The 21,931-nt window shown below is 47.7% G+C and overlaps 1 protein-coding gene and 1 non-coding gene across 2 annotated transcripts; both read right to left on the bottom strand.

Moving 5' to 3' along the window:
* Positions 1-2,721: 2,721 nt before the first annotated feature.
* On the bottom strand, positions 2,722-21,802 carry NOPCHAP1 (NOP protein chaperone 1). The gene is made up of 4 exons (XM_002711430.5): positions 21,618-21,802; positions 19,744-19,830; positions 10,277-10,413; positions 2,722-6,298 (listed from the first exon to the last, which is right to left on the bottom strand). The coding sequence occupies exons 1-4, from the start codon at positions 21,730-21,732 to the stop codon at positions 6,080-6,082; spliced, it is 558 nt and encodes a 185-aa protein (XP_002711476.1). The 5' UTR covers positions 21,733-21,802; the 3' UTR covers positions 2,722-6,079.
* Positions 17,110-17,240, bottom strand: LOC127491217 (small nucleolar RNA SNORA68). Its single transcript, XR_007919807.1, has one exon. It is a non-coding gene; the product is annotated as a small nucleolar RNA SNORA68 (small nucleolar RNA).
* Positions 21,803-21,931: the final 129 nt, after the last annotated feature.

Raw genomic sequence — 21,931 nt, 5'->3', positions numbered from 1 at the left:
ATAGTTATCCCCATCTTACAAATAGAGAAAAGAAACCGTGGTAAGTGCATGGGCTAGGATGTGATAGACCGTTTCAGAGCCCATGGCATAGTGACCTGGGGACCCACGATGGCCCCAGTGTGCTGACCAGACTTGGAGCTCGCTGCTCCATTAGCCTTACATGGTAAGCCTCAGGAATTTGCTTACTATCTCTTTGCAGTCTTCCTGTCTGTGAAGCGGAGATAAACACAGTATCTCACAAGGCCAAGGTCTTTCCTAACAAGGAAATGCATTCTGCCTGAAAACAAGACCCCCAGCAACAGTACAGTATACAGGGTCATTGGATGCAGTGACTCAGTGATGTTCTCTGCTTCTCTCTGATGTGGGCAATGACTTTATCAACTTTGTAATCCAGGTTCTTGTCTCGCGCAGAGATGGAAATAAGTGGACACTGCTATTGTGTGCAAATAGGAACAGTTTATTTGGCAGTGAACGAATCAACGTACATTCACATGAGTGTTGGCCAAACTGCCCATAAACGAGAAAGAAAAAACTGGAAAGTGGCACCATAATCGGGAAGGTCTGTCCGAGTTGTGGGGAAGAGAGCACACAAATGGTTTGTTCAGTGCACTCAAGGGGGAAAGAACAGGAAACACAGCAGCACTAAGTGGACTCCATGGCAGAGAGCTCCCAAGAGCGGTGGTCTAAGCAGGGTCCACGGCAGAGAGGGAACTCTCGGGCCTTCTACTTTTCTGTAAGCAAGGGAGTGGTACTCCAATTAGATATGCAAATGGGGTGGGGACTTAGCATGCACCCTGGTCCTGGATGAGACAGGTGTATCCTGGGAAGGCAGACATATCAAATCAACAGTTAAAGAAACAGCATCATTTTGCAGTTACCCAAGAGCTGCAGCTTGGGAGGTGCTGTGACACCAGCAACCCACATGGGTGCCAGTGAGTCCTGGCTGCTCTACTTCTGATCTAGCTCTCTGCTATGGCCTGGGAAAGCAGCAGAAGATGGCCCAAGTGCCCCTGCACCCATATGGGAGACCCAGAAGCAGCTCCTGGGTCCTGGCTTTGGTCTGACCCCTATCTGGCTATTGAGGCCATTTGAGGAGTGAACCAGTGGGGGGAAGATAGCTCTCTCTATATACAATTCTGCCTACTAATTAGTAAATCTTGCCTAAAGGTTAACTAGTTATAACTAGTTATGCCACCGTATCATCTCTGCACCCCTTGGTGAGCTGACTACCCTCAAACCTAACTCCATTTGTGGCCATGAGACAGGGGCTCAAGGAATCATATCCCATCATAAGATATTTTGTCCTTTCTTCCAAAAGCAAGGAATCTTCTTAAGAACTTTATAAGATTTTCTTTATTGATTTGAAAGGCAGAGGTACAGGGAGAGAGATCTTACACCTACTGGTTCACTCCCCAATGGCTACAACAGCCAAGTGAAGTGAGGAGCAAGAAACCCATCAGGGTCTCCCACATGACTGGCAGCGGCCAGGCACATTAGCAGGGAGCTGGATGGCAGCAGAGCAACTGGGACTTGACCTGTACTCGGATATGGGATGCCTCCACAAGCGGTGGTTTAACCTGCTGCCCCACAGTGCTGGCCCCAAGGAATCACCTCTTCATTTTCCGGAATGACAGATACTTTTTTTAAAAAGATTATTTATTTGAAAGTCAGAGTTACAGAGAGAGGGGAGAGGCAGAGAGAGAGAGAGAGAGAGAGAGAGGTCTTCTACCCGATGGTTCACTCTCCAATTGGCTGCAATGGTTGGAGCTGCGCCAATCCCCAATCTGAAGCCAGGAGCCAGGCGCTTCTTCCGGTCTCCCACGTGGGTGCAGGGATCCCAAGGACTTGGGCCATCTTCCACTGCTTTCCCAGGCCATAGCAGAGAGCTGGATCGGAAAAGGAGCAGCCGGGATTAGAACCGTTGTCCAATATGGGATGCGAATGCTTCAGGCCAGGGCGTTAACCTGCTGCGCCACAGCGCCGGCCCCCGACACTTTCCTTCCCCGAAGTCTTACAGCCTCCCCTCACACCTCACTGGGACGTTCACATCCCCGGCCCACTCCCAACCGTTAACTGGTAAGAGTCTTCCCTACCACATGGGAAATATCTACCAATCATCCATGAGGGTACTTCTGAAGTTTATGGAAGATGTGCATATTAAAAAAAAGAAACACGGGGCCGGCACTGTGGTAGTGGGTAAAATCTCTGGTGGCAGTGTCAGTATCCCATATGGGAACCAGTTTGATTCCTGGCTGCTCCACTTGCGATCCAGCTCCCTGTTAACACACCTGGGAAAGCAGTGGAAGATGGCCCAAGTCCTCGGGCGCCTGCACCAAAGTGGGAGACCCAGAAGAAGCTCCTGGCTCCTGGCTCCAGATTGGCCCAGCTCTGGCCATTGTGGCAATCTGAGGAGTGAACCGGCAGATGGAAGACCTCTCTCTCTGCCTCTATGTTCGGCAGATGGAAGACCTCTCTCTCTGCCTCTATGTAACTCTTTCAAATGAATAAATAAATCTTTAAAAAAAAAGAAAAAGAAAAAGAAAAAAGCAGGGATTTCAAAAAAATTTTTTTGTACCAAAACACATTTAATTCCATTTTTCTGGGAACTTTTTGAAGTCTTCTTATATATCATGTCTTTTTTCTTCAGGATTCTGAAACAGAACTGTGTACTGATATTTAAGTTGAATGATTTTATTGACATAAAGAGAAGAAATAAAGCAATCAAATTCATGACCATTTATTGAATATTGCAACAGAAAGACACTACGCTAGGCACGGAGGGAAATACAATGAAAGTGGGACTTAGCCACTTCTCTTGCCTTCCCTACACAGCAGTGGGTACAGGCACAATGACACAAATATTCTGCAAGGTAGTTTCAAAGTAGGTACCACATTTGATGTGTAATGAAAATATTATGGAAGTAGATGGAGATTCATTCGGGATGAAATTTTTGCTTTGAAGACCATGACACCTAATTTCCCCCTCTACAGCTGTCACCAGTCATAGAAAGACGGCGCTCCATGTTAGAACAGGTTTCAAACGGCTGCCGCCAGCTCATCCCTAAGCATCAGTCTGCACGAGCCAGAAGACCGCCGAAATCAGTGGGGTTTACTTTCCAGACTGCAGGGCCAACTGCTGCCAAACTAGATAGCTTTGTACAAAAAATACAAAACTCGTCAAAAGTTTGTGTGAGTGGTGGTAACTGATCAACGTGAAACACTTAGAACTGTGACTAACACACACAGAGAGGACTCTGAAGGACTAGCTCTTGTCTCATCGATTATCAGTTCGATAGGTAAAGGATTCAACCTTGATTTCACCTGCATTTCACTGATAAAAGGAGCTGAACTTTATTTTTTTTGTGAATTACTGTTCCATGTCCTATCACTTTTCACTACTGAATCAGGAATCATTTTTAATAATTTGTAAGTCCATTATATATTAATGATACTCATCCATATTTCAAATAATTTTCCCCTTTCCTTTTAAATTTCTTTCCACTCACTAGTTTTTAATATTTTTGTGAATATTCTTTTTTCCTTAGTGATTTTGAGCTTTCATGTTATGAATTAAAAAAAAAATTTCCCAACTATATTATTAAATATGAACCCATATTTTAGTACAGAATCTTCATAATTTAATTTTTTACATTTCAATCATTCATGATGTGTAGCTTTTCTTGACACATGGTGTGAAACTAGAATTCAATCTTGTCTGAAATAGTTAGCCAATTCTAACATAATGAGTAATTCACTCATTTTACGCTAGAAATAATCTTATATTACATTTTTATCATTTTTTCTCCCATATCTCTTAGAGCCTGAATTTAGTTGACCCCCTTAATTGGATGGGAAGTCTAATTGTGTTAAAATAGCCATAGCAAGAGAGAGTTGGGGCCGGCGCTGTGGCTCACTTGGTTAATCCTCCGCCTGCAGCGCCAGCATCCCATATGGGCTCCAGATTCTAGTCCCAGTTGCCCCTCTTCCAGTCCAGCTCTCTGCTGTGGCCCGGGAGGGCAGTGGAGGATGGCCCAGGTGCTTGGGCCCTGCACCCGCATGGGAGACCTGGAGGAAGCACTTGGCTCCTGGCTTTAGATTGGCGTAGTTCCGGCCGTAGCGGCCATTTGCGGGGTGAACCAACAGAGGGAAGACCTTTCTCTCTGTCTCTCTCTCTCATTAACTCTGTCAAATAAAAAAAAGAAAAAAAGAAAAAGAAATCCAAATCTTAAAAAAAAATTAGAGTTGGACATAAAAGTACCTATTTTTTGGTGGACTAGTCTCTTTCACTGATCAGTCACTCTCTTTCTACTGGGTATTTCAGTGGGAACTGTGAAGTTCCCACCTTCATATTCCCCTACTTGGAGCAGTATTCCATGGCCTAAAATGTTCTGCATACCCTCAAATACCCATTCATTCATTGCCATTATACAGTACATAGTGTGCCCCAGGAACCACGCTAAGTAATGAAACAGACAATCAACTCTTCACACAGTGTAGTGTAATATCCAGCACAGAACAGTCTTGGAATGTCGTTACACCACCAACTCATCCCAAGTGTGTTTGGCACTATAAAGTGTAGCACGCCCTCCCAGCTGAGAAGTCCTGTTTCCAGACCACCTGTTTCTTCAGACTTGTAGCGAGGCACTGAGGCACGGTCCAGAAAGCCGGCTCCAATTTCCAAAGAGAAAGATTGTGAAGGGCCTTGAGAGTTCGCTTCAGAGTTTTCACAACACACAGCGGCTAATGTGAGGAGTGGGAAAGAAGAGGATTCCAAGGACACCAAAAACAGTGGGAGACAAAGTTCCTCCAGCTCTGCGGAATCAGAGACCGGCTGGAAATTCTCAGGTCTCTTTCCTGGGTAGAAGTCAGGCCCACGGCAGCTGAGATCTCAACTTTAATAAGATCAGTCGGGAGGAAGACAGACCGTGCTGGCCCAGGACCACTGTGACTGCTGGGGGGGGAAGCAGCAGCTGCCTTTCCCTGTACTGTGCCTTCTGCCCTCCCTGTGGGGTCTCTATTTTCTCTATCAAGAGCTGCCACACTGTGGGCAACTGGGTGGAACAGTTTTAATAGCTGAGCCAAAGAGCTTTATTTTATGGAAAGCAAACACAGAAAGCTACTTTTCCCCACCAGTAAACTCTCCGAGCATTGTGTCGCCCGCTGTGATGACACCACAGAGAGTCAGTTTTCCTGCTCAAACAAGAAAGGAATGTTTTTTTGAAAGGAAGATAGATATGTCTGAGGATGGCTAAATATAAGTCATTCTTTTATTTGTGAAAACATTTTTCCTCTTAAAAAAACTTCTCATTAAACTCATTTTGATAGTGACAAATAAATTAGACTTTATAATAACCTTAAAAAAACTAGGTTCTTTTATCCAAAAGGATAATTTCAAACAAAAACAAACTGGTGATTTGTTTTTTTACCTTAAAATAACTTTGGTATTTCTGAACTCCATGCTGAAGAACAAAGAGGCCAACAGATGCACTTGTCAGCACACACAGTTAAGCTTTCTAAACACAGTGTCTCTTTAGCACAGGATCAACAATCAGCTTACCACTGGAAGAAACCCAAATGCTATTATATTTCAACTCTTGCAGAGTCAGCTTTGAGTTCTCTGAGAAGCAAAATATACTTGGTATTACGTGTGTGACATCAAATACGCAGCAGGCCATCAGCCTGAGGCCGCCCCGTTCTTTGAGACCCTATGTGACACACCACAACTACTTCAGCACCTACACCTACTTCAGAACTACATTCTTCTAAGAGCTGGGTTTCAGACAAACAGCTGAGCTCTGGCCAATCACAGGCAGCCAACTGATGACATCATAACCAAATAAGGCAAGAACCTTGGGCTAACCAATCACGTTACGCCTGCACTTCACTTCCCTGGGCCGCGGGCCACGCTGCAGAAAGGAGTTCTCTGCCCACGAACTGTTCTTGGCGCAAACTCTGTCCACATGAATAAAACGCACAAGCACTGTAGATACCTGGAATCCCAACCAGCCGGCGACCCACGTTCTCGTTCACAGATGTCGCAGGCTTCTATCACCTGTGTCTTTTCCCATCATTTATTTCATTATTTCTTTTTTTTACTTGCTGGACTGTCCAAAACTTCAATCTTGCCTTTTCCACCTTCCGAATTAGGAAGCTTAATGTTATCTTCAGTGACTTCACGAGGCCCGCTGTCACCCTCGTCCTCGGAGGAGGAACTCTCCCCGGAACTGTCTCCCGAACTCGCTTCTGAACGGTCCTCTTCCTTCGAATCCAACGGATTCATCTCAAACAAGGCCACATCCTGCAAAAAGTGCCAGGAGAGAAGCCGTGTCAGGGAAGTTCCCTAAAAAGCTGTCACAAAACAACACTGGGAGAATCAACATTCAGCATAAATATTAATGTGTGAGGAGCAAGATGCTTTTTTTTTCCTAGCATTTGTTTATTTATTTGAAAGTCAAGGTTAGAGAAAGAAGGAGAAACAGAGAAAGATCTTCCATCCGCTGCTTTATTCCCCAGATGGCCACAACGAACAGGGCTGGGCCAGGCCCAAGTCAGGAGCTTCACCCAGGTCTCCTACATGGATGGTGGAAGCCCAAACATGTAGGCTGTTTTCTGCTACTTTTCCCTGGCCATTAGCAAGGAGCTGGATTGGAAATGGAGCAGCCAGGACACAAACTAGTGCCCATACAGGATGCCAATGTCCAAGGGAAGGCTTAACCTGCCATGCCACAATGCTGGCCCCAACACACTATTTTTAGAAATTTAATTGAAAGGCAAAGTGACAGAGGGAGATAAACCTTCCATCTGCTGATTCACTCCCGAAATGGCCTCAACAGCTGCGGCTGAGTCAGGCTGAAGCTGGGAGCCAGACACTCCATCTGGGTGTCTAGTGTGAGCGGCGGGGACTCAAATACCTGGGCCATCACTGGGTGCTTCCCAGGAGCAGACACAGGAAGCGGGGCCAGAAGTGGCACCCTGATATGGGATGCCAGCGTCAGAGCGGCCGCAGAACCCACTGCGCCACAATGCTGGCTCCAGGGCCAGGAAGGTTTTTAATTCAACGCCTCGATTCCGTGCTTTTCCTGCCAGGGTCTGTGACAACTAGCACTCACTGCAAGTCTAAAAACCAGTCTCCCACAGCATGACTTGATATCTCCTGAACACATTCAAATATTCAACAACATTCATCCAACCAATGCGAATGGGAGTCAGGCACCACGCTAAGTGCTCAGGACTCAACAACAAAATTAAAACAGGTCCCTTCCTGTCGTGAAATATGTTTCTGGACAAGGACCAGCAAATTCCAACCTGCAGGCCAAATTCCGCCCCCTGCCTGCTTTTGTTCAGGTCCTAAGCTAACAATGGCTTTTATTTTTAAGTGGGGGAGAGGGGGATAGGAATACTATTTTGTGAAACATGAAAGCTCATCAAATTCAAATTTCAAACTCCCCAAGCTGTGCGTATTCACTCATGTAGCATGGACGGCTGCACGCACGTCTCAGCAGCAGGGCTGAGTAGCCACAACAGAGACAGCCCACACCCGACCTCGCACACCAAATGTCTGCTGGCCCCTGATCTGCAGGAGAGAGACAGACAAGGAGCAAATACATCATGAGGGTACTTCAAAAGTTTGTGGAAAATAGAATTAAAAGAGAAGTTTATTTTGGTGCAAAAAAATGAAATCCATGCATAGTTTTTATTTTATTTTTTTTATTTTTTATTTATTTATTTATTTATTTATTTTTATTTATTTATTTTTTTTGACAGGCAGAGTGGACAGTGAGAGAGAGAGACAGAGAGAAAGGTCTTCCTTTGCCGTTGGTTCACCCTCCAATGGCCGCCCCGGCCGGCGCACTGAGGCCGGCGCACCGCGCTGATCCGATGGCAGGAGCCAGGAGCCAGGAGCCAGGTGCTTTTCCTGGTCTCCCATGGAGTGCAGGGCCCAAGCAGCTGGGCCATCCTCCACTGCACTCCCTGGCCACAGCAGAGAGCTGGCCTGGAAGAGGGGCAACCGGGACAGAATCCAGCGCCCCGACCGGGACTAGAACCCGGTGTGCCGGCGCCGCTAGGCGGAGGATTAGCCTAGTGAGCCGCGGCGCCGGCCATAGTTTTTTTTATAATATGCATTTTCCATTAACTTTTTGAAGACCCTGTGTACGTATGGATTTCAAAAAAGTTTACACCCAAATAGGGGCAGGGGTTGTGACACAGGAGGTTAAGCTGCTGCTTTTAACATTGCATCCGTATCAGAGCACTGGTTCAAGTCCCAGTTCCTCTGTTTTCAATCCAGTTTCCTGCTAATGCACCTGGGAAGGCAGTGGATGATGGCCCAAGTACTTGGGTCCCTGCCATCCACCTAGAACAAGACAGAGCTCTGGGCTCCTGGCTTCGGGCTGGCCCAGCCCTGGCTGTTGCAGATGGAAGATCTTTCTCTGTCTCTCCTTCTCCTTGTCACTCCGCCTTTCAAATAAATCAACCAATCAAAGACAAAAAATTTTTTACACCAAAGTAAACTCGTCTTCTAATTCTGCTTTTCCACAAACTGAAATATCCCTGTAAAGCACAGTGTAGTGTGAGAAGTACAGAGAAAACAGAGCAGGGGAAGACCCTGGCAGGGCCAGGAGGGAAGGCCTCTTGATGAGGCCAAGGGAACAGAGAGTCTCGATCAGCAGCGAGGGCGAACGCATTCAGCAACACCAGAAAGCAGGAGGGAAAACGGCCGCAGTCGGCGGGGACACTGGGAAGGAGGCAAGGCCAGGGCGAGCACGGAAAGCAGCATCGTGAGAGCCCTCGGAAGGGGTGATGAGTTCCAACTCATCATCATGTGACGGGAAGCCCCAGGCTGTGCACACAGGCTGTGAGAACAGGCGCCAGGGAGGAAGTGGACAACGCAGGAAGCCCCGTCAGGAAACTGTTGGAACAGTCCAAAGGAGAGACTGTAATCACTCGGGCCAAGGGACCCGGCCATGGAGCCTGTGCGCAGTGGTCGGATTTGGGACTTATTCTGCAGATAGAGCTGATGAATGAGCTTACTGACAATGATGTCGGCTCTGTCCATCCAGACACAAGTGTTAGAAAGGGATGCCCCGGGGCCAGCGCTGTGGCTCACGAGGCTAAGCCTCTGAGTGCGGTGCCGGCATCCCATATGGGCTCCAGTTCATGTCCTGCCTGCTCCTCTTCCGACCCAGCTCTCTGTTTATGGCCTAGGAAAGCAGTGGAGGATGGCCCAAGTCCTTGGGCCCCTGCACCCACATGGGAGCCCAGGGAGACACACCTGGCTCCTGGCTTTGGCCTGGCTCAACTCCTGCCATTTGGGGAGTGAACCAGCAGGCGGAAGACCTTTCTCTCTGTCTCTCCCTCTCTCTTTCTGTAACTCTGCCTCTCAAATAAATAAAATCTTAAAAAAAAAAAAAAAAAAAGGAATTCCAGTATAAAAAGAAGATATCAGTAGAAACTGAGTGACAATTTTAACCATGGTTTATTGTTCCCTTAGACACATTGTTTTTGCACAATGAATCAGACTATGATCATCTCTTTTCGTTAAAAAAAAAAATAACTAAATTCAGTTAGGACATTTAGTAAATCAGTGCTTCATGATAAGAAATATAGAGTGAGCACTTGGCCTCACCAGTGTCTGAGATGCCTGCATTCCATTTCAGGGTACCTGGGTTTGGATCCTGGCTCCAGTCCACCACCCCAGTTTTCTGCTAATACAAACCCTGGGAAGCAGCAGGTGATAACTTAAGTAGTTGGGTCTCTGCCACTCAAATGGGAGACCTGGAATGAGTTCCTGGCTCCAGCATGGTGCAGTCCTGGATGTTGTGGGTATTCAGGGAATGAACTAGCAGATGGAAGTCCTCTGTCCTGTCCCCCTTATCCCTCCTCACCCCTCTGCCCCTGAAGTTAAAATAATAACAACATGGGGCCAGCACTGTGGTGCAGAATGTTAGGCCTACAACATCAGCATCCCATAGGGGTGCTGGTTCCAGTCCCAGCTGCTCCACTTCCGATCCAGCTCCCTATTAATGCACCTGGGAAAGCAGCAGACGATGGCTCAAGTGCTTGGGCCCCTCCACCGAAGTGGGAGACCTGACCAGAGTTTCAGGTTCCCCGAGCCTGCATGGCCCAGCCCCAGACACTGTGGCCATTTGGGGAGTGAACTAGCAGATGGAGGATTTCAGACTCCAACAAAAAGAAAAACCAACACTTGGAAATAAAATGGAAAATCTCTCCCTTGTTTTTAGGAGACCTGTATGAGATGAAAATGACACATAGTTACCATTTGTATAACTTTTCCCAGAGTCCCATCAATATTTTCAATGTTGAAACGACCAGGTGGTGCAGCTGCCATTTCTTTTCTTAGCTTTTCATTTGCCTGGGCCATCTGCGGGAGAAAGCTCTGGACTTGCTCCAACACTATGGGAAGAAAATACAATATAGCAATGCTTATGTTATTAAATTTTTTTTTTTTTTTTTTTTTTTGGACAGGCAGAGTTACACAGAGAGAGAGAGAGACAGAGAGAAAGGTCTTCCTTCCGTTGGTTCACCCCCCAAATGGCCACTACGGCCAGTGCTGCGCCGATCTGAAGCCAGGAGCCAGATGCTTCCTCCTGGTCTCCCATGCAGGTGCAGGGCCCAAGCACTTGGGCCATCCTCCACTGCCCTCCCGGGCCACAGCAGAGAGCTAGACTGGAAGAGGAGCAACCGGGACAGAATCCGGCACCTCAACTGGGACTAGAACCTGGAGTGCTGGTGCTGCAGGTGGAGGATTAGCCAAGTGAGCCACGGCGCCGGCCATATGTTATTAAATTCTAAAATCCAGGATTCTCTGGAAAAGTTTTCAATTGAATAGTTAATAAAAATAATCAATCTTTCAAGTTTCTTCCATTTTGAAAATCTCCATCTTTGGGAGCAGCATTGTGGCAGGCACAATGAACCAGCAGATGGAAGACCTCCCTCCCTCCTTGTCTCTCTCTCCTCTCAAAGCAATAGGACTATAAAATTGTGTAATTATTTCCCCACTGTTCTTTTGTTTCTCATAAACTGCACACTCCTAGAAGGCTGGCAATCATGAAATATGTACAGAATCAGGAGGAAGCATGACTTAACAGATAAGTACACCAGCTCTGGGGCCTTCTGGTGAGAATGGAGCACTAACAAAATCCCAATTCCACTTTCCTACCGTTGAGTGACCACTGCTCAGTTAATGAAGTAGTGGCTGTTTCTGCCTGGCCCCATCTCTCCCCTTCTTCTGATAACATAACATGACTTCTCATTTTTTTAATTAAAAATAGAGATTTATTTATTTATTTGAAAGGCAGAGTTACAGAGAGAGAGAGACATCTTTCTATCTGCTAGTGCACTCCCCAGATGGCCGCAGCAGCCCAGGTCTGGGCCAGGAACTCCATCCGAGTCTCCCATGTGGAGTACTTGGGCCATCTCCCAGCACCTTCCCAGGTGCATCGACAGGAAGCTGCATTGGAAGCAGAGTGGCCTGAACTCTGCCAGGACTTGCACCGGCACCCAGATACAGGATGTAGGTATCATCACTATCAGCAGCTTAACCTGCCGCACAACACCGTGGGCCCCAGCAGCTGTTCTTTCTGATCAGTGACCGGGCACAGTCCTGGAGCTGCTGATAACCAGCCCACCTGCCAACCAGGAAAATCTTGATCTGCTCTAGATAAGCCAACACTGAGGAAAGCAGAGCTAGCAGGTCCAAGGCAGCAAATCTCTGAGGACATCTGAGCACCCGGATCCAGATCCTGAAATCACTGCCCCTGTGGGTTTTTCCCCAAATAAAATGCGATGACATAATTTGTTTCTGTATCATGCGATCCAAGCTGAATTTCAGTCATTTGCAACTAAGAGAATCCCTACTATGACCCTTAATTTTACAACTGTATACCTCAGTTTATTCTTTTATAAAGAGGGCTGAGAACTGCCAAGCACTCTGCTAAGGACAAAGAAGTCAACAAACAAGTAATATTTAATTTCTCTCATAAAAGAGGCCCAGCACATAACTATGCCCACACTGGGCTCTTGCAACGTGTTGGGCCAGCATTGTGGCATAGCAGGTAAAGCTGCTGCCTGCAACACTGGCATCCTGTTTGCCAGTTTTATGTCCTGGCTGCTGCACTTCTAATCCAAGTCCCTGATAATGGCCTGGGAAAGGCAGCAGAATATGGCCCAAGTGCTTGGGCCCCTGCACCCACATATGGAGACCCAGAAGAAGCTCCTGGCTCTTGCTTCAACCTAGTCCAGCCCAGGCCGTTGTAGCCATCTGGGGAGTGAACCAGCAGATGGAAGATCTCTCTCTCTCTCTCTCTCTCTCCCTCTCACTGTAACTGATCTGCAAATAAATAAATAAATCTTAAAAAGAAGAATGTGAAGTCACTGCTATGGCCATGGAACAAATGACCAAATGTGCAGAGCCCTGGAGAAGAACAGGAAGTGATGGTCAAGGCCAACTAAACAGTCTTTGCTTGAAACAGAGCTGCTGGGAGGGAGGGCGCTGTGAGATCACGCACACAGGAACGCTCCACACCACGCCTGGGACACAATAGCGAGTAAATAAAAGTCAGCACTCATTGCCCTTAGGGTCCACGAGAAACTACTGTACATTTAAAACTATTACCACTGAGAGAGAATCTTGTGCGGTTTTTGTTTTTTTAAAATACCTTTCCCCCTGAGTGTTTTATTTGTACTTAATTATTTGAAAGGGTGTGGTTTATTCCCCAAGTGCCTGAAACAGCTGGCTCTGTGTCAGGCTGAAGCTGAGAGCTGAGATTCAATCCGGTCTCCTATGTAGATGGCAAGGACACGAGTACTGGCACTGTCACCTGCTGCCTCCCAGGAGGCGCATTAGCAGGAAGCTGGAACCAGGGGCAGAGTCGGGACATGAACCCAGACACTCGGCTACAGGTTAGGATGCAGGCGGCCTAAGGGGTTTCTTAACTGCTGCGCCCAACACCCTCCTCTGCTTTTTGGTTCTTAGCTAATGAATCAAGTGGAGAAAAACAAGTATCAATGTGTATGATTTGAAACATGATTCTCAGAAGCCAAATTTTTGTGTTATTCTAGAATATACACTATACCCTGAGGATAAGTTAGCTGTAGTTCTAAATCAAGTGAGAATCCAGCATAAAACAACAAAATTCAAAATGTTGGGGGTGGCATTGTGGCACAGCGGGAAAAGCCACCACCTAACACGCTGGCTGGACCCCAATATGGGTGCCAGGTCACATAATACGGGCGCTGGTTCATGTCCTGGCTACTCCACTTCCGATCCAGCTCCCTGCTAAGGGCCTGGGAAAGCAGCAGAAGACAGTTCAAGTTCATAGACTCCTGCCACCCATGTGAAAGATCCCGGTGGAGCTCTCAGCTTCGGCCTGGCCCAGACCTGGCTGTTGCAGACACCTGGGGAGTCAAACAGTGGTCGGAAGATCTGTCTCTCTCTCTGATTTTCAAATCATCCTTTAAAACCGTGCCGGCATCCCATACAGGTGACGGTTCAAGTCCTGGCTGCTCTACTTCTGATCAAGCTTGCCTCTAATGCACCTGGGAAGCAGCAGAAGATAGTCCAAGTCCTTGGGCCCCTGCACGCATGTGGGAGACCCAAAAGAAGCTCCTGGCTCCTGGCTTCAGATCGGCCCAGCTCCAGCTGTTGCAGCCATTTGGGGAGTGAACCAGCAGATGGAAGATCTCAATCTCTCTCTCTGTCTGTCAGTCTGCCTTTCAAATAAATAAATATTGAAAAAAAAAAAAAATCCCAGAGGCCGGCACTTTGGCATAGTGGGTACAGCCGCCACTGCAGTTCTGGCATCCCATATGGGCACCGGTTTCAGCCCTGGCTGCTCCACTTCTGAACCAACTCTGCTATGTCCTGGGAAAGCAGTAGAAGATGGTCCTAGTCCTTGGGCCCCTGCACCCACGCGGGAGACCCGGAAGGAGCTCCTGGCTTCAGACTGGCACTGCTCTGGCCATTGCAGCCATCTGGGGAGTGAACCAGAGGATGGAAGACCTCTCTCTCTGCATCTGCCTTTGCCTCTCTGTAACTCTGTCTTTCAAATAAATGAATAAATATTTAAGAAAAATAAAAATCCCAAAGTCCAGTGTCCAATAAAAAATTACCAAACACACAAATAAACAGGAAAATATAATCCATAAGGAGTAGGAAAAAAATAGAAAAAGACCCAGAAATGACAAGATGACAGAATCAGCAATAAGAGTGTTAAAACATCTATTAAAAACAAGACTCGGCCAGCGCCACGGCTCAATAGGCTAATCCTCCGCCTGCGGCGCCAGCACACCGGTTCTAGTCCCAATCGGGGCACCGGATTCTGTCCTGGTTGCCCCTCTTCCAGGCCAGCTCTCTGCTGTGGCCCGGGAAGGCAGTGGAGGATGGCCCAAGTCCTTGGGCCCTGCACCCACATGGGAGACCAGGAGAAGCACCTGGCTCCTGGCTTTGGATCAGCGTGGTGCGCCGGCCGTAGCGTGCCAGCAGCAGCAGCCATTGGAGGGTGAACCAACGGTAAAGGAAGACCTTTCTCTGTCTCTCTCTCTCACTGTCCACTCTGCCTGTCAAAAAAAAAAAAAAAAAAAAAAAAAGACTCGAGGGCAGCTTACAGTGTCAGCATCCCATATGGGCACCGCTTCGAATCCCGGCTGCTCCACTTCTGATCCAACTCTCTGCTGTGGCCTGGAAAAGCAGAAGATGGCCCAAGTCCTTGGGCTCCTACACCCGCATGGGAGACTTGGAAGAAGCTCCAGGCTCCTGGCTTCAGATCGGCACAGCTCTGGCTGTTGCAGCCATTTGTGGGGTGAACCAGGGGATGGAAGACCTCTCTCTCTCTCTCTGCCTGTCTCATTGTAGCTCTTCCTTTCAAATAAATAAATCTCTTTTAAAAAAAGAAGACTCAAAAAAAAAAAACACCACCAAAATTACCAGGGAACTGAAGGACATCATCACCTGGCAAAGATCAGGTTATCATCTAGAATCCCTACATGAAAGGTCAGAGGAGGGACAGAAAAAAATACCTGAAGAAAAAATGATTGACCATTTCCCAAATCTGATAAAAACCATAAACTCATGGATCCAGTTAGTTCAACCAACACAAAGCTCAAGAATCACAAAGAAAAGTACAGGGAATATCACTGATGAGAACCAGTGATTAGGAAAAAATCTTAAAAGGAGCCAGAGAAGACAGTATTATATTTATAACACAGAATGACAACATACTTCTCATCAGAAACAATGCAAGGGGTACGCACTTAGCCCAGCATTTGAGATGATGGGTATGGGGGGCCGGCACTGTGGCGTAGCAGGTTAAGCCTCCACCTGCAACGCCAACATCTCATATGGGTGCCAGTTGGAGACCTGACTGCTCCACTTCCAATCCAGCTCTCTGCTGTGGCCTGGAAAAGCAGGAGAAGATGGCCCAAGTGCTCGGGCCCCTGCACCCACATGAGAGACTCGGAAAAAGGTCTGAGCTCCTTGCTTCAGCCTGGCCCAGCCCTGGCCACTGCAGCCATCTGGGGAGTGAACCAGCGGAGGGAAGATCTCTCTCTCTGTTTCCCCTTTCTTCCTAACTGCTTTTCAAATGAAATGTAACTCTAAAAAAAAAGAGAGAGAGAGAGAGAGAGAGAGAGAGAGAGATACGACAGAACATCATCCCATGTTGGAATACCTGGGTTCCATACTGGGCTCCAGCTTCTGTCTCCAGCTTCCTGCCAATGTAAACTCTGGGAAGCAGCACTGATGCTCTAGTAGTTGGATTCCTGTCACCCCGTGGGAGACCTGGACTGAATTCTTGGCTCCCGACTTAGTCCCAGTCCAGTCCCAGTTCTGGGCATTTGAGGAGCAAATCAGATGGGAATTCTCTTTCTGTGACTGCCTCTCCCTCTCTCTTTTTCTGATTCTCAAATAACTTTTTAAAAATGCAAGGGAAAGTACATCAATATCTTTAAAGTACTGAAAACGGGGCCAGCGTTGTGGTGTAGCAGGTGAAGTCACTGCCTGCAATGTCGGCGTCCCGTGTGGGTGCTGCTAAGTGTCCCAGCTGCTCCACTTCCACTCCAGCTCCCTGCTAATGGCCTGGGAAAAGCAGTGGAAGATGGTCCAAGTGTTTGGGCCCCTGCCACCCACATGGGAGACCTGGAAGAAGCTCCTGACTTCACCCTGGCCCAGCCCTGTTGTTGTCATTTGGAAAGTGAATCAGCAGATGGAAGATTTCTCTTTCTCTATAACTCTTTCAAATGAATAAATAAATCCTTAAAAAATAATAAAGTATAGAAGAGGAGCAGATGTTTAGCTTGGTGGTTAAGACGCTGTTTAGGATACAGGATACCCACATCCAACATCTGAATACCCGGATTCAGGCTTCAGCTCGGCTCCTGATTACATGCATCCTGGGAGGCAGCAGGTGATGGATCAAGTACCTGGGTCCCTGCCACCCACTGGGGAACCCAGATTGTGTACCAGGTTTCTGGCTCTGTCCTGGCCCAACCCCAGCTGTCATGGGCATTTGGAGGATGAACCAGTGGATGGGAGATCTTTGTCTCTCTGCCTTTCAACTAAACAAATTTTAAAATTAAAAACAAAACCTAATATGGAAAACAATTTACTAAAATGTCAACCTAGACCTCAACATTGAACAAAAAGCATCTTTCAAAACTGAAAGCAGGGGCCGGCACTGTGGCGTAGCAGGTAAACCACCTCCTGCAGCGCTGGCATCCCACATGGGTGGCGGGTCAAGTCCCAGCTGCTCCACGTCTGATCCAACTCCCTGCTAATGCGTCTGGGAAAGCAGTAGAAGATGGCCACGTCCTTGGGCCCCTGTATCCACGTAGGAGACCCAGAGGAAGCTTTGGCTCTTGGCTTTGGATTGGCCCAACTCCGGCCACTGTGGCCATTTGGGGAGTGAACCAGTGGATGGAAGGCCTCTCTTTCACTCCACCTCTGCCTCTCTATAACTGCCTTTCAAACAAATGAATAAACCTTTAAAAAAAAAAAAGCCTGAAAGCAAAATTCTTTCTCAGGCACACAAAGTCTGGTGAATTCATCATCACCAGCAGCATATTTGCACGGGTCTTGCACCTCCACCCGCCATGGAGTATAGGACCTCCAGATTCACTTCCAGGGGCACAGCCACAGCCCCCAAAGGCGACGAGATCCGCTTGCTATGCGCACCTGTGTTTAAACCGCTGCTACAGCAACAGCGATTCTTGGGTTTAGGTGCGGGTGCACTGGTTTTTGATGGCTTAGTAAGTAATATCAATAGATAACCTGGGGGCCAGTGTTGTAGAGTAGCAAGTTAAGCCACCACCTGTGACATCAGTAGCCCATATGGGTGCTAGTTTCTGTCCTGGCTGCTCCACTTCCAGTCCAGCTCCCTGCTAATGCACCTGGCAAAGCAGTGGAAGGCAGCCCAAGTGCTTGGGTCCCTGCCATCCATGTAGGAGATCTGGATGGAGTTCCAGGCTCCTGGCTTTGGCCTGGCTCAGCCCTAGCCATTGGGAAGTCAACCACTGGATGGAAGATCTCTCTGTAACTCTGTCTTTCAAATAATAAACAAATCTCTTTTAAAAATGGCATATATACTTTGGAAAAGTTTGGCAATTTTTCCTTTATTAAAAAATGACTTACAACTTACATATACCCAATAATTCCATTCCCAAAATAAAATCCACATCTATACAACCTTATATCTGAATGGAGAGTCACTATGCATCATTTCAGCCATTGTAGACTTAGTGCATGCTATGGTCAAGTTCTCATTTCAGAGTACCTGTGATTTCTTAGTTTATAGATGCGATCACCTCATTAAATTCTTGTCTATTCTTTTTGTAACATGAAGAGTGAATTATGGCCGGTGCTATGGCATAGCAGGTAAAGCTGACGCCTGCAGTGCTGGCATACCATACAGGCACCAGTTCAAGACCCGGCTGTTCTACTTCTGATCCAGCTCTCTGCTACAGCCTAGGAAAGCAGTAGAAGATGGCTTACGTCCTTGGACCCCTGCACCCACATGGAAGACCCCGAAGCTCTTGGCTCCTGGCTTTGGATCAACCCAGCTCCAGCCATTACAGCCACTTGGGGAGTGAACCAGCAGATGGGAAACTCTCTCTCTCTCTCTCTCTCTGCCTCTGCTTCTCTGTAACTCTGCCTTCCAAATACATAAAACAAATAAATATTTAAAAAAAGAGAGTAAATTATACAGGAATGCAGCACTACACGAATGTCGTAAGAACAAAGTCTGAATGTGGAATACAGATTTGAGCATTCAGGACAATAATATTACAAATTAATGAAAAGAAATGTCTATTACATCACGTTACAAGTAACATTGATCATTTAAGTAATCGTGAACAATTCAATGGGATGTGGTATTTTTCCACATATGTATATTGAGTGAGTTATAGTAACTTATAAAAACTCTTAAGGAGATTAACAATTACTATTTTTGATACAAAAATTCATCCGACAAGCAGTTTTTCATGAAAAAGCTACCATTTAAGAAATAAGATTTACTTATTTGTTTGAAAGGCAGATTTACAGAGAGGAGAGAGGGAGAGAGATCTTCTATTTGCTGGTTCACTCCCCAAATACCTGCAATGGCAGACGCTGGGCCAGGCTAAAGCCAGGAGCTTCACCCAGGTCTCCCATGTGGGCGATGGGAGCCCAAGTACTTGAGCCATCTTCTGCTGCTTTCCCAGGTGCATGAGCAGGGATTTGTATCAGAAATGGAGCAGCTGGGACTTGAACTGATATTCATACGGATGCCAGCATTGAAGGCAAAGGTTTAATCTGCTGAGCCCAGCACTGGCCCCAAAATTAGCACTAAATGCAGGAGAACAGTTAGAAATTCTATATTTGCTCACATCTTCGGTTTGCCCCTTCCAAAACTCATGCTGAAATTTAACCTCCTTTATGAGATGTTAAAAGGAAGGACTAGGTGGGACCTTGAAGAGGTGATCAGGGCCCTGTCCTCATGAATGGATTAATCTACTCACTGGATTAATTAATGGACAAAAGAATTTAGTCTGTATAGGAATCCCTGGCAAAGTCTCATTGTATTAAGGCCCAGAAGACCCTCACCAAATGCCAAGAGAATGCCAGCACCATACTCTTAGACTTCTAGAACTTGAGATAAAAAAACCTCTTTTCTTTTTTTTCCTTTTTTTTTTAAAAGATTTATTTATTTATTTGCGAGTCAGAGTTACAGAGAGAGAGAGGAGAGGCAGAGAGAGAGTCTTCCATCTGCTAGTTCACTCCCCAGTTGGCTGCAACAGCTGTAGCTGTGCCAATCTGAAGCCAAGAGCTTCTTCCGGGTCTCCCATACGGGTGCAGGGGCCCAAAGACTTGGGCCATCTTCCACTGCTTTCCCAGGCCATAGCAGAGAGCTGGATCGGAAGGGGAGCAGCCAGGACTTTAACTGGTGCCCATATGGGATACCAACACTATAGGCGGTGGCTTTACCTACTGCGCCATAGCACCGGCCCCAAAAACCCTCTTTTCTTTATAACAAACCCAGTCTGTGGTAGTGTGCTAGTAGCAACAAAGAAATAGACTTAGACATGTACTGTAGACATGCACTAACTCCACAATGAAAACCCCCAGTAATGCTCTCTCTGCTGGGCTCCCTGCGCTTTGATTCCCTGACACAAAGGCAGAGACTGCTGCATCAAGTAACAACCTAATTAAACAAAAATGAGCATGCGAGTCTGAGAGGAAAGGATACTTACAGGGACTCCTCTCTATCCGGACTGTCTGAAGAGTGGATGTCTTTCTGGAATTAGGCTTGGAGTTGATGAGCAATCTATCCCATATACCTGAAAAGACATATGATTAATTTATTCAGCATTTAAAAAAAAAGAAAAATTGGGAAGCCAGTGCTGTGGCATAGTGGGTAAAGCTGCCGCATCCCATATGGACCCTGGTTCGAGTCCTGGCTGCTCCACTTCCTATCCAGCTCCCTGCTAAAGCACCTGGGAAAGCACTGGAAGATGGCCCAAGTGCTTGCACCCCTGCACCCATGCGGGAGACCTGGATGAAGCTCCTGGCTCCTGATCGGCCCAGCTCTGGCCACTGCGGCTATTTGGGGAGTGAACCAGAGGATGGAAGACTTCTCTCTCTCTCTCTCTCTGCCTTTCCCTCTCTGTAATTCCGCTTTCAAATAAATAAATCTTTCAAATAAATAAATCTTTAAAAAAAAAATGGGGGTCTGTGAGCAAGCCTTCCATGACCTGTCTTAACTCTTGACAGTTTCCAAGATGCTAGCGTAGTTCTTCATGGACATTCACCTCCCCTTTCTTCAGCCTGCCTCATTCACTCTATACCACTGGTGCTGAGTAATAATCATGCTAAACTCCACGTTTTTGCACCAGAAACTTATCATTAGACCAATGCGGGACTGCAATGACAAAATGAGGAAGCAGCACTCGGAGTGTAATGGCTAAATAAAGCCAGAAATGGTAACTAGCTGGGTAACGTTGGGCAAACTACCTAACCTCTTTCAGTATTTGTTTCATTTGTAAAACATGTGTTGCCTATTACTTCCACTTTGGGAAGGATGTCCAACCTACCAAAGCAGCCCTTTGGGCAAATTCTGTCTCCCACTCTACCGTTTCAGCACCTTCCTGGTTATTCTTCAAATCAGCCCGTCTCCAGGCCCGTTCCAGTGCCAAGAACAGGACTCTGAAAATTCAAGCTTGGTACACAATCCTGTTTATCTTCAAAGCACAGGTGGACAAACACCCTAGGATGCTAACTCCTTAAGGCCTAGCACTTGCATTAGCAGTAAGAGACTGCTCAGGTTCAGATCTCGGCCCGGCTGCTTTCTAGGCACCGGATCTCGGAAAAGCCGCTTCCGGGCAGGATATCTATCCTATGTTGCAGCTTTCTCATCTATAAAGCAGATAACAGAGCCACGCCTTCTACACAGGCTGTTGTGGGATTAAATGTGTTACTTCCTGGTGCACAGGAAGCACTAAGCTTTGGCGGTCATTATTAATATAACTCGGTCACATGCTGAGGTCTGAAAAGCTTCTTCAAGCTAATACTTACCCAGAACACTCCCAGCATTCTCTTCTTCTTCCTCACAGTAATTCCCTAAGAGCTCCCACCTCTAGTTTCCAAATGTGAAAACCGAGGCTTGGAGAACTGCAGTAACGCTCCGGGAGCCCCCATCTGGAGTTGTGACCCAAACCCATGCTTTTTAATTCTGTATCTTGGTGCCAAAATCCTGTGCGGACTTCCCAGACTGCACCAGGGGGTGGTCTACGTGCGTGAGGAGGAGCAGCAGGAGGGCAGCGAACAGCTCCGACCCCGACGGCTGCCCCCAAGGGCCACTCTCGCCCTGAGCTGCCAGGCCAGGGCAGGTGCCCGGCTGCGGCGCGTGGCACAGACGGCGCGCACCACCTCGTGGAACATGAGAGCCTCGCGCTGGAGGAGCCCAGCCCCAGCCTCCGGTCCCCGGCTGCCTGCAGCCGTCTTCAGGGTTCCCCGAGAGGGCACCCGGGGTGCAGGGCCTGACAGGGAACCCCAGGTCCCCGGGCGGCGCGCCCTGGTCCCCGAGCGGCGCGCCCTCCGCCCCACGTGCGCGCCCCACGTCTGTCACCTCCGCGGCCGTCGCTCCCTGCGGTCAGCAGCTCCTTGGACACGGAGACTCCTGAGCAGTCCCGGGTGGACGACGAACAGCTCGGGTTGGCGGGGGACTCGCCTTGGACCTCCATGCCTGCGGCAAGCCTTGCACGGGGGCACTGCGAATCCCGGATGCAGGAAAGAGGCTCGGGTCAAGGGGCGGGGCCGGGACGGCTATTGGAGGAGACGGGGAGGTGGGCGGGGCGGGAGGCGGGGCGGGCGAGGGCGACGCCAGGCTCGCAGAGGCGGCGAGCAGTGTCCGCCCATCCTTTTCCGGTTCTTGGAGCCGAG

Source organism: Oryctolagus cuniculus, chromosome 11, assembly GCF_964237555.1.
Source record: "Oryctolagus cuniculus chromosome 11, mOryCun1.1, whole genome shotgun sequence".
In the NCBI taxonomy this organism is placed as follows: Eukaryota; Metazoa; Chordata; class Mammalia; order Lagomorpha; family Leporidae; genus Oryctolagus; species Oryctolagus cuniculus.
Note: the sequence above shows the minus strand (reverse complement) of the source record. Positions and strands in the feature narration are given on the sequence as shown.